Here is a 13,354-nt window from a genome sequence, read left to right as displayed (position 1 = left end):
CCTCTGAGTTCTTGATATATTTAAATAGCACTTTTAGGCCATCATAGCAACGTTGCAACTGGAATTTGTCTCCCAGACTTCACATCCAGCTCAAGCTGCTATTGATTTCACGAGTCAAAATCAAAAGATAGCACCTCGCTCCCTTCGTAGAGAATTAAGGTTTACTTCTCTGCCGAAAGGAATGAGCTAGAAGCCAGCAATATGAACCATGTTAAATTTAGCCGAATGTAATTCTTTTCCATACTTCTCTCTGCGCATGTGAAGGGCTATTTGACGTCTTACTTTTACTCTGTATTGAAAAACTGTATTAGCCATAAAAAGGCATTCTCTCTTTATTGCTTTATACTTATTAATTTTTAAAGTATTAAAGTATTTTTAAAGTATTTTTAAAGTATATGTCAGATCTTTATTTTTAAAGTATTTTTTAAAGTATATGTCAGATCTTTATTTTTAAAGTATTTTTAAAGTATTTAAAGTATTTTTAAAGTATATGTCAGATCTTTATTTGAAGTAGATAAACTTGAAGTAGATAAACATGAAGTAGATACATGCCAACGTATATGTATATATTCGCCTTGATCACATAGATGAGCTGGCTCTTGTTGTTTTTTCTTTGTAATTCAAGTCACTTCAACAAACGGTGTTGTCCCATGAACCATCAGTAAAATCAGTGAGAGAAAAAGGGGAAGCCCTCCTGGAGCTGGTGCAGGATGTTACTTTAAAGGACAAAATAGATCAACTTCAAAGTGATTACCAGAACCTCTGCAGTGCAGGAAAAGTAAGGAGTGATCAGAAATTCAATACAAATGTATGTATTTGCCACAAAGGGGGTCCTGACTCCTTTTTATCTGTCAGAAAATTTTAAGGTGTGGTATGGGTCAATATTTTTCCTTTTATTCAGATGGGCGTTTTAAATGGCGAAATGACTTTGTGGGTCGTGTTGTATCTTTTTTTTTCCGTTCCTAGTAAGTTTCTGATGTGTGTAACTCTACCTACCCTATGAGTTTTCCTGGGCTTTTAAAATTATGAAAGTTTTGAGTAGATTTTTGGCTTGAAAGTCACTTCTAACGGACACCTGGCTTCACAGGAGCATGTTTGCCGTCTCGAGGTGAAAGTCAGAGACCACGAAGATTACAACGGTGAGCTCCAAGAAGTGGAAAAGTGGCTGTTGCAGATGTCAGGAAGGTTAGTGGCACCCGACCTCATGGAGACAAGCAGTCTAGAGACGGTTACCCAGCAACTGGCCCGCCACAAGGTATGCCTGAGCTTTAAGGAGCTGAAGAATACAGGGTGGCTTTAGCAGGTGTGCCGTGTGTATGTGCGTGCGCGTGTGTGTGAGCGCACGCGTGCACCTCTCTGGGTCGTGACGACTGCACCTAAAGAATCAGGTCTGAGTCTCAAGAATGACTGATAATTGAGAACAGTTCAATTTCATATTTAAGTGACTAACAACAGCTGGATCTTGGCATTCACCTTCTGAACATATTGTAGCATTTTTCCCAGCCAATAGTTTTTCATTGCAGAATATAATCTTTAGGGAGTAATTTATCAAAGAGAAATTATCTTTATTTTAGAAAAGTGTAGCCAAAGATAGGATACAAAAATAGTAGTCAAAGAGTCTGGGTTCTAGCCAGACTGTCTTCTTCCTAACTGGGGGGACTTAGCCTCTCTGCGCCTCCTTTTCTCCTCTGTTAAGGGTGATAATGACACCAGCCTCATCACGGGAGATAATGTATGTGAAAGTATCTTGTAAACCATAAGGTACTGCACTGATATGTGGTGTTAGTATATTTATTAATATGTATTTTTAGTAATTATATGTGCCAGGTGACAGATGTCATATAGTCACAATTTTATGGAGCAATTTCGGTGAGCTTAATGGGAAACTGATTTTTAGTCGTGACATGGTAAATATCTAGTAGTGTGTCTTAGGAAGACCAGTTAACCATTCTGGGCTTCAGATTCCTATAGGAGAAGATTTTACTTAGCAAATACCAACAGAAAAGTAACTACACGATATAGTCTATTTGGCACTGAGAAAATACCCTCAGTAACCTCATGAAGTAGTGGTTCCATTCCAGCTCGAAGATAAAATGTTTCTTTTCAATATGGCATATATAATAACTGTTAACCCAGCACCACTGGAAAAAAAGTGGTGGACCCTGGGCTGCTGAAGGACCACCTGGTTTCCCTTAGATGTATTGATGTGTCAACCCAGGAAACTTTGTGTTGGAATGTCACTAGCATTGTAAGGAAATTAGAACCTGATTTGAAAAAGTTGGTTCCTGCTGTCTAAGTGATCTTGTGAGAAAGCTCACTAGAGAACACAGGTGGACATAGTGGTGTGTGTGAACTGGAATCGGGCAGAGACGGGCCCAAAGCTGGGGGCTGTGCCATTTACTACTTGTGAAACCTTGAACATGGTTTTTCTTTTCTTTTCGGCTGCATTGGGTCTTCGTTGCTGGGCACAGGCTTTTTCTAGTTGTGGTGAGCAGGGGCTATTCTTCATTGAGGTGCACGGGCTTCTCATTGAAGTGGCTTCTCTTGTTGCGGAGCACAGGCTCTAGGTGCACAGGCTTCAGTAGTTGTGGCTCGCGGGCTCTAGAGCGCAGGCTCAGTAGTTGTGGCACACGGGCCTCAGTAGTTGTGGCTCACGGGCTTCAGTAGTTGTGGAACATGGGCTTCAGTAGTTGTGGCTCACGGGCTCTAGAGCGCAGGCTCAGTAGTTGTGGCGCACGGGCTTAGTTACTCCACGGCATGTGGGAACTTCCCGGACCAGGGCCCGAACCTGTGTCCCCTGCTTTAGCAGGTGGATTCTTAACCACTGTGCCACCAGGGAAGTCCCTTGAACATGTTTTATAACATCTCTGTGCTTCAATCTCCTCATCTGTAAAACAATAGTAATAATACACATTTATCCGGGCTTATATATAGTCCCTTCACTATAGCAGGTGCTTAATAAATGGTAAGTGATAAAGGTTATTTTTATCAATATAAGTATTATTAGATGTAAATTAGATCTTACATAATTTAGACATTTGATTATTACATAAATTAGATATCATATTAGATAAATTAGACATTAGTAAATTAGATTAAGTTGTAATTAGATTATTGTAGATATAAATTATACCAGAATTATAATTTATAGAGATGAAAAATGTATTAACATCCTTCTTGCTGGTAATAATACCATGGAGCAGATCTCTAACTGAGATCAGCCTCATGAAATCACTTAAAGGTTACTTCATTATTCGTGTGTAACTTAATCCATTAAATTCATTAACTTTTCCCATTGGGGTATCTCTGAAAATATACTTCTTTTTTCATTTGTTGATATGGTAACCAAGACAAATTGCAAAACTCTTTTAAAGACATTTTAAACAGTGAAATGATTGATCTTTAACTTTCTGTTTGATGAATAGATTATTTAAAGACTAAAACTGGAATGAGAACTCAGTACTTGTTTCATTTTTTGTAGGCAATGATGGAAGAAATTGCTGGTTTTGAAGACCGTTTGAACAACCTTAAAATTAAAGGCGACAATTTGATCAGCCAGTGTGCAGACCACCTCCAAGCGAAACTTAAACAAAATGTACATGCTCATCTGCAGGGCACAAAGGATAGTTACTCAGCCATCTGCAGTACAGCCCAGAGGGTGAGTACCACTGGAACATTCTAGAATGATGAAGAATTAAGGAGAAAAACTGTGCAAACTGGAGGTTTTTAAAAATAGTTTTTGTGCTTCAGTCTTTGGGATCGTTTTGGTGTTTTTCCAGACAGAAAATAAGAGGATAGATTTCATAGTCTCTATGTGAACATAGAACTAACATATCATATATTTGATTGATGTGATGAAGTGAATTTCAGACATGTGGTTTTTACTCCATCCCTTTATTCCATGAATTGATTATGAAAAAAATTTTTAATTTTGTTTGTTTTTATTTGCACACCATCAATAATACTTCTTTCTAATTTGCCATTTATTCTGTTACATCAAAATAAGTTTATTCTGTAAGTCACACAATAATTATTTCTTTTTAACTCTATGCAGCCCAGGTTCTACTCTAATTCAGTATTTTTATGTATTCATATAGAAATTGAGAAAAGAAGTAAGCACCAATTTCAAGGTATACTTCAGTGGGTATCCCTCCAATAAAATGGAATCCTTAATGTTATAGATATAAGTCTAAGATAAATAAGAATCACCCTTTTAACAACAATTAAGTAAAATTAGTGGATTACTCTTTATTATTCTGGAATTTATAAATGACACTGAGTAGGTCCCTCTATTTTTGTTACTGGGCTATTTAGTAAGAACTGGAGAAATACAAGTGACATGGGGAGAATTATCTGTGTTCATCACGATAATAAAAAAAATGCTGGGTGACATTAGTTGATCCCTAGACTTGGAAAATTCACCTTCAAAAAGTTAATAAACGGGCTTCCCTGGTGGCGCAGTGGTTGAGAGTCCGCCTGCCGATGCAGGGGACACGGGTTCGTGCCCCGATCCGGGAAGATCCCACATGCCGTGGAGCGGCTGGGCCCGTGAGCCATGGCCGCTGAGCCTGCGCGTCCAGAGCCTGTGCTCCGCAACGGGAGAGGCCACAACAGTGAGAGGCCCGCATACGGCAAAAAAAAAAAAAAAAAAAAAAAGTTAATAAAAAAGAGGGATAAAAGAATCTAACAAATAATTGCAGATGATGACAAAGGGGGTGAGACAAGAAAAACAGTAGCATGGAGCTTTTGGTGAGCTCATTTGTTCACTCACTCAACAGAGATTTCTTAGCACTGTCTTTGTAGCAGGCTTTTTCTGTGCATTAGGGACACAGCTTAATTTTTTTTTAATTAGTAAATGTTCGAAAGACAAACATATTTTAAAAATAAACTTTTAAAAAGTAGATGAAATTCTAAGAACAGAGTCAGAATCTTATAATTAAACATTGCAAAAATGTTAAAGAAAGCAAAATACCTTTTTTCTTTTTGGTTCTGCTTGGAATAAAAATAAATAAGGGATAGTCCTAATATCAGATAAAAATGATTAATTTAATAGATGACAGAGAAAAGCAGAATTCAATTACTGCTTCTGTTGTCTCAATAAGGAAAGAAAAGCCAGTCTAACCTCATAGTCTTTTTTTCTTTCTTTTGTTTTTGATGAAGAGCTTGCTCAGAAAACGTCATAGGTATATTTCACCTTGATTTCAAGGAAACACATAATAGCTTCTCAACATGTCTTTGTGGATAAAATGGAAATTGCTTGGCTGGTTGAGGATTAAGTAATTGAATAGATGCATTAGAAAATGTTTGGGTTATTCTAGATTAGTGTTGTCCTGGAATGTAACTTCTAAGATGAAATGAGGGCATCAAACTCTGCCCTCCCCTGTGTTATAATTTAGTTCCAACTTACCCTACCCTAAAACAGAAGCTTTTCAGTTAGAGAAATATTGGTTATCTTTTCATGAGCCGGCATTTTATTTTTACTTTTAGTTTCTAGTTTAAATGAAAAGGACAGTATTTATATCATGGGGGAAAGCTGCAAAAACTTTTGATTTATGTTTGACCAATTTCCTCCAAAGATTTTATGTATTCTAACACATTTCTAGCGTTACATTCACCCTGCCCCCCTTGTCTTTCCATGATCAGGATATTATGTTGTAATGTGTGGGTTGAGAAGTTATAAACTGGGGCATAGCCCATGTGCTTTGCAACATTTTGGAACATACGCAGACTCCGTAGATATGTATCTAGTTTTGGGGGGCATGGTGGGGAGAGGGATCCATTGAAAGTGGACTTGTTTCATTTGCTTGCAGTGATCTTTTTAGAGATATAAAACAGCTCTCACGACCGCAGCATGATTGTTCTGTCTCAGGTGTACCAGAGTCTGGAACATGAACTTCAGAAGCACGTTAGTCGACAAGACACCCTGCAGCAGTGCCAGGCCTGGCTTTCTGCAGTCCAGCCCGATTTAAAGCCAAGCGCACATCCCCCTCTCAGCAGAGCAGAAGCCGTTAAGCAGGTAGATTGTGATTCCTGCAAGTTTATGTTACGCTGTGATTCACTGATTTGATGAAAACATGTTAAGTACCTATTATGTGCCACATTGTGCTGGTTGCTGGAGATACAAAAGTATAAATAAGGTCTGAGCTTGATTCCAGTTAAGTCCGCTTTCTAACCAGGAAGACGGACGCACAACTGAGGTCAATCTGGTAGAATAAATAGGGCATGGGCACTGTAGCCAGAAGATCGATTCCAGTACCTGCTCAACAGGGTGACCATGGGTAAATCACCGAATTTCTCTGAGCCTCAGTGTTCTATTAGGTAAAGTGATTATAAGTATGCTTCCTTCTGAAAGTTATGAAGAAATTCAAATGGTGTACCGCAGTGTACGTGATTTGTAAACAGAAAAGCAAAATTAGCCTCTCCTGAATTTTTTGGCACAAAACGAGGTGCTTATTAAATAATTATTGAGTGAATGCTGAATGAATTATTGTTATCATGTGAAAGGAACCTATGGTCTATTAATTTGACATCTACGTGCTTAAAATGTTGCTGCTGATACTTCATCAGAGTATTTGAGGGATGTTTCTAGATTTTTTGTACTAAGCAATTTTTCTATGTAGTGCAAAGAATATATTTTAAAGGAATTTAGTTGTAAAGGTTGCTGCCAGATAGGAAGTAATGTAAAAATTCAATTTTTTTACCTCAAATTGATATTAAAATAATGTTTGTTCATTTAGTCCGCTTAGAGAATATGTGCAATTAATATGTCCCCCAAAGTATACTTTCTGGCTTAAATGATTTACATTATTTAAGTCATGAAATGGCTCACAGAAGTGCATGTATTACACCTTATAAAAAATAGAATATGGGGCTTCCCTGGGGGCGCAGTGGTTGAGAGTCCACCTGCCAATGCAGGGGACACTGGGTCGTGCCCCGGTCTGGGAGGATCCCACATGCCGCGCAGAGGCTGGGCCCGTGAGCCATGGCCGCTGAGCCTGTGCGTCCGGAGCCTGTGCTCCGCAACAGGAGAGGCCACAACAGTGAGAGGCCTGCGTACCACAAAAAAAAAAAAAAAAAAAAAAAAAAAAAAAAAAAATAGAATATGGACAAATCAAACATGGCTCTCCTTGAATCAAGAAATGAAATAAAGATTGTCTGTATTCTGCTTTTTCATTAGACTGTGAGCTTTCTTGGGTCATTCATTGTCTTGTGGCTGTTTGTTTCGAATGTACTTTATTCAGAACAATGCAGACCAAAGCTTGATTCTTCTCTTTTGTTCCCCCAAAAAAGAAGTAAAAGCGAGGGGGACAATAACATTAATCCCAACGACCTTTCGCTAGAACAGGAAATTTCCTACAGCAGCCGCATTAGCTGTGGTTGCAGGAGGATGCTGATCCTTCTTGGGGCCCAGATTCAGTGACTGTATGGTTCATTGTTTTACTTTCTGCCCCTTCCACACTGCTTCTCAGAATGGGCTGCCCCCCTTTGGAAGCAACAGAGAAGGGAATTAGAGGTATTGGAAACACCTGGACCTCAGTTGTTCTGAAGGAGAAGAGGTTTTTTGTTGTTTCTTTTTGTTTTGCTTTGTTTTGATCAGTCTTTCCTTTGGCAAGTACTGCTTTCATGTAAAGTCGAGCAGGTCCTGGGTCATTAGTTCGCTTGGATGTGTCACTGGAGAATTCCTCTACTGACAGGGTGTCAGACTCTGGGCAGGCTTTGATGGGCTGCCGTTGAATTTGGTCAGGGTCCCAGGGTGCGTCGTGTATCCCTCCCACCTGGTAAATGCTCAATACATATGTAATGATAATATGGACCTCACTACCATTAGCTAATGACAGACTGATTTGATTCCATTAAGAATGTCATTTGTTTTCATAAGGCATGATGTGAATTTGGGGGAATGAGAAAAAGTACTATCAGATTTGCCCTTGAAATTGATTTTTAGCAAAAATCTTTCATAACTGTTTTGTCATTGACAGTCAACAAGCTGCTCCCAATGCTTTTGGAATCAGGACAACTGTATACATTTTAAAATAAATCATTATTTTTTTAAAGTAAATATCTTTATAAAATAAAAATTCAGATATCTCATTCTCTGCTCATTTCCAAAGGCTGTTTGGGACAGATAACTTTCTCTGAGCCATGGGTACCTGATGGGATGGTTTTGGTTAACGGCTAATGATACTAATTGGAAGTGAAACACCAGTCAGTCTGTGCAATGGATAAAAGTTTAGGTGCTACTTTCTACTTAATGGGAAATTGATCTGTATTTGTTACATTTATGTGAGAATGATGTGTCTAGGCAACCCACACAGCTTAGAGGAAATATACTGAGATGAGTCAAAAAGTTAGGCTCCATTATTCGCTATGATTTTGGAAGATCACCTGCTGTTTCTGTAGATCAACTTTATCCCATACAACTTGCAGTCAATACCTCTTTCCCAATTAATCACAAAGATGTAGTAAGCGAAAGCCACTTCTCACCACCTCTACCACCCATCGCCCTCCATCAGGCCATCATCACTTCTCATGTAACTCCTGCAGTAGCCTGACAACTGGGGCTGCCAGTTCCGTCCCTGTTGGGGAACTAGGATCCCACATGCCGCACAGCAACTAAGCCCATGCGCCACAACTAGAGAGCCTGTGTGCTTCAACTACAGGCTCTGGAGCCCGCACGCTACAACTACAGAAGCCCACGCTCTCTGGAACCCGTGTGCCACAACTGCTGAGCCTGTACACCACAGCTAGAGAGAAGCCCGTGCACCGCAATAAAAGATCCCGCATGCCGCAAAGAAGACCCGATGCAGCCAAAAATAAATAAATAAATATTTTTAAAAAAAAGAAAAGAAAAGAGAAGAAAACAAGCTAGAATGTGAACAGAGAATCTGGAAAAACTGTGGAAGTTTCTTGGTTGTTCCCCTTTCCCAGACCATACAGGCTAATTAGAGTAAGAAACAGCTGGGGGACCAATGGCTCCCTGCCAGTGTGTTTGGAACGCTTTCTTTTGAGTAACTAATATATGTCATTTACAACAATGGTGAAAATACTGAGCATAGCAAGGTTATTTTTGAAATGTCAACAAAATACCACAAATGGTACAAATATTTGCTATCTAAATATAGCATGTCTCTTTCACTCTGACAAGTTTTTTTTTTCTTGTTTTGTTTTTTTCAGGTCAAACACTTCAGAGCTTTGCAGGAACAGGCAAGGACCTACTTAGATCTCCTTTGTACCATGTGTGACTTGTCAAACTCTTCAGTGAAAACCACAGCAAAAGACATTCAACAAACAGAACAAATGGTAAAAGTTAAAAAATGACATTGGATATATCTGACTATATTCTCTTGCTTGAATGTTAGATGTGAAAAAATTTTTCTCCTTGGAGTATTCTTGCTATAATGCTCCTACAAGCATTATAATAAATATGTATTGAATTTCAACTAAGTCACAGAAAAGTAGGCACACGCTAATACTGATGCCACTGAATTGGAAGTGAAATATTTAGTCCCATTGAACTGCTAAACATTCGCACCTCTTTCCTCTTCTCTTTTCTCCTCAATTACCATTCTCTTTTCCTATTTTTTCACTCATTTTTTTCTTTTCTCCTTTTCCATTGTTTTCTTTCGGTCATATTTAGTGTGAAAGGGCCTCCTGACCCTTCCTATTAGGATGGCAAACATCTGTCATGACCCTTCTAATTCATTGTCAGTGGCTGGGTGTGGTGTTGAGAAGAATTCTGAAACTGTATCTGGGCCCTTTGGACAGTGTTGTGATGAGTTAGCAGTACCTGCCTGCAGCAGACAGATGGCGCCACAGAGGCTGTGTGTTTGCTGCTGCTGCCTTAAACTCTGGAACACAACGTGTTTGGATTAAAAAAAAAAAAAAGACTTGGTTTTGTTATTTAACTGATTAAATATTCCAGAATAGTAAAATGATCTAAAGGAAAAAATAATGAAGAAATTAAGATAATTAAATAATTATATTATGGATATTAAAATAATTAAACTAACATGTATTTTTACTTTTATGTTTTATTACATTACCAAAGCAAGTCTGTATTTAAATCCTTAAGAAAGATGATATAGCTCCTATATTTTTTTTTACAGAAATGATTTATCGAAATAAGTTATATGATTTCAAAGACCAGTGAAGCAGATCTAAACATATATCCAAAATGTTAACAACTCAGTGTTCTATAAGAAGTATCAGCAACTATGCACTAGAGAACAATATAAGTCTTTTCTAGTTAACCCCAAGACCAAATTGATGACTCAGTCAAACAGATGTATCCACTGAAATGCCCAATGTGAAACCATTAGGGCAGCTTCTGACCTAATAAATTGTTAAAACTTCTAGACCTTCACAGTATTGATTGAAATCACATGGCATAAGTCTTAGACATTTGAAGTCTTTAGAAAACCTGAATATAAAATCTGTTTTTCTTGAAGCAAATAATTCTTTTTGGATTTATCACTCGTGTGTGTGTGTGTGTGTGCGCGCGCGCGCGCATACGTGTGTTGGCCTGTGTACATGGACAGGCTGATTCACTGAACATAAATGATTCTGTCCATTGCTGCTCACTTTTGCCTCTGTGTTTCCTCCAGATTGAACGAAGGCTTGCCCAGGCACAGAACTTAACTCAGGGCTGGGAAGAGATCAAGCACATGAAGGCTGAGCTTTGGATTTACCTCCAGGATGCCAGTCAGCAGCTGCAGAATATGAAGAGGAGGCACTCAGAACTGGAGCTAAATATTGCACAGAACATGGTGTCTCAAGTAAAGGTAGGAATTAACGTGCCTCCAGGGGAGCTAGAGGAGACCAGGACGGGTGTGTGTCAATCAATCCTTACACATAGTTATTTAAGGAATGAGATAGAACAAATTTCATTTGGTGCCAGAAAAATATACCTCAGAAAGTGAACATTCAGATATTTTCTTGGAGCTCCAGTCGGCCACTTGCATTGGAGGACATTCACTCTGTAGCTTATTTCTGAATAAAGAACTGTGGTTTAGCTAGCAGAACCAGAAGACTCTGCCATTAAACAAACATGAAGCCTTATTATTCATTAGCTTTTCATCACAATATTGCTAAAGCTGTAGGATTCATCAATTTATTAAATATATATTTAATATATAAAACATATTAACATACAACTGATTTAAAATGTAATAAAATATTTATATAATTTAAAGTATAATAGAAAATTATTATAAGTATATTAACTTGATTGGAAGTTGTACCAGATTTTTTTTTTTAAAGAATTCTTTTTTTTTTTAATTAATTAATTTTATTTTTGGCTGCATTGGGTTTTTATTGCTGCGCGTGGGCTTTCTCTAGTTGCGGCACCCGGGGGCTACTCTTCGTTGCGGTGCACGGGCTTCTCACTGCGGTGGCTTCTCTTGTTGCAGAGCACGGGCTTTAGGCGCGTGGGCTTCAGTAGTTGTGGCACGCGGGCCCAGTAGTTGTGGCTCACGGGCTCTAGAGCGCAGGCTCAAGTAGTTGTGGCGCACGGGCTTAGTTGCTCTGCAGCATGTGGGGTCTTCCCCGACCAGGGCTTGAACCCGTGTCCCCTGCATTGGCAGGCATATTCTTAACCACTGCACCACCAGGGAAGCCCTGTACCAGATTTTTAACAAAGCTTAACATTTATTTTTTCTCTGTGACAATCAGCCATTTTTATTTTCTACTGGGATATTGTTTGAATATGCAGAAAGAAGAATGGAAAGAATATAAATTAGATTTTATTCTCAAAAGCATGAACTTTAAAAATTTTTAGAAAACTAAGGATGCACTTTAAGATAAAATATTAGCTTTTTTCCTTAGTGGCTATAATACTGTTTCACATTTATCAGTTTTTCCTTATACTTTTCAAAGTAACACAAGAAAATACCACAGTACCCTCTGATTCTTAAACACTTGGAAATTTGTTCATAAGGAAGTATGATGATTTTAGATTTTCTCTTTGTCCCTCACTATACATTCTTCAATTACAAAAGTATTCAGAGGTATTGTATCTATGTCTCAATCTGTATTTATTTGGGGGGGTGGTTATTCAACATTATTTTATTGTTGTTATCCTTTAGGATTTTGTTAAGAAACTACAGTGCAAACAGTCATCAGTGACCACTATTACAGAGAAGGTGGATGAGTTAACCAAGAAGCAGGAGTCTCCTGAACACAAGGAAATAAGTCACTTAAACGACCAGTGGCTGGATCTGTGCCTTCAGTCCAACAATCTGTGCTTGCAAAGGGAAGAGGATTTCCAGAGAACACAAGATTACCACAACTGTATGAATGTCGTCGAAGTGTTCTTAGAAAAATTTACTACAGAATGGGATAACTTAGCCAGGTAACAGCAATTCTCCAGTGGGTCACCAAAATGCTAAGCCAGAAATTTCTTAATTTCTATAAAAGTCAAAAATGTCTTTCTTACATTTTAAACATTTTCTATCATTATAAATATTGATAAAACATTATGAAGAATCTGGTGTCATCTGTATCCATAATCACGATTTTCCTTGCTCAATATTAACTGAAGCAGGTGAGTAAGAGGAAAATATTTGAAAATGGCACCATTTCTACCTGCGACCTCAAGGAATATTTCAAAGCTGTTACACTGTGAGTTCAAAGAATATCCCAAGAATATTCTTAGTTTTAATTACCAGTTATGGGACTATCATCTATGATTTCAGGACATGAATCCTTCTTGAATCTATAGTTCCATGGGTTTCTTGTCAATTCTGTAAAGTAACACATTCTATGTAATTCAGTCTAGTTTTGTCTTGTACTTGTGGTATTCTAGAACTTAGTGAACAATCTAAATTCAATTAATGAGTGTCTTATTTGATTTTATAGCAATTGAACCCCTCTTAACTTTTTCTTTGAAAAGGATTCCCTCTCTCCCACATACATTGAGTCATCATATGGAAATCCTTCTATGCTCTGATCACTATAATTATTAAAACCTGTACTTCTTCTGCCCAGATTTATCAATTTGTAGCAATTAAAACTGAAAACATTATTCTAGCTGTAGTTAACTCATTAAATCGTAGGGTTTTTGGTTTTGGGGTGTTTCTGTTTTGGAGGAGGTACACTGCTTTCTGATTTGTTTACTTTTTCTTGACGCTCAGCATTTTACTAATCTTTGGGGTAAATCCAATATCAGCAAAAACCCATATTTCAGACGGACAATAGGCACCTCCGTCTGGTTAACCCACAATCGCCTCAGATCTAATATGTCCCGAACAGAACTCATCGTATGGCCTCCCAACACTCTTACTCATACTTGAGAACTAATCGTTTTGTAAGTGAAAAGGACTCTAAGATGGACTTTTCTCATATGTGTTTTGTAGTC

At 38.1% G+C, this 13,354-nt stretch overlaps 1 protein-coding gene across 1 annotated transcript in view; it reads left to right on the top strand.

The window, feature by feature from the left end:
- Positions 1-13,354, top strand: part of SYNE1 (spectrin repeat containing nuclear envelope protein 1) — a 457,027-nt gene that overhangs the window by 243,678 nt on the left and 199,995 nt on the right. The window contains exons 68-74 of the mRNA XM_073789748.1: positions 626-778; positions 1,088-1,255; positions 3,482-3,658; positions 5,870-6,016; positions 9,175-9,300; positions 10,605-10,781; positions 12,084-12,349. Of these exons, the coding sequence (XP_073645849.1) occupies positions 626-778; positions 1,088-1,255; positions 3,482-3,658; positions 5,870-6,016; positions 9,175-9,300; positions 10,605-10,781; positions 12,084-12,349 (1,214 nt within the window). The remainder of the gene's footprint in view (positions 1-625; positions 779-1,087; positions 1,256-3,481; positions 3,659-5,869; positions 6,017-9,174; positions 9,301-10,604; positions 10,782-12,083; positions 12,350-13,354) is intronic.

The sequence above is a fragment of the Tursiops truncatus genome, chromosome 12 (genome assembly GCF_011762595.2).
Source record: "Tursiops truncatus isolate mTurTru1 chromosome 12, mTurTru1.mat.Y, whole genome shotgun sequence".
Classification (NCBI taxonomy): domain Eukaryota; kingdom Metazoa; phylum Chordata; class Mammalia; order Artiodactyla; family Delphinidae; genus Tursiops; species Tursiops truncatus.
Note: the sequence above shows the minus strand (reverse complement) of the source record. Positions and strands in the feature narration are given on the sequence as shown.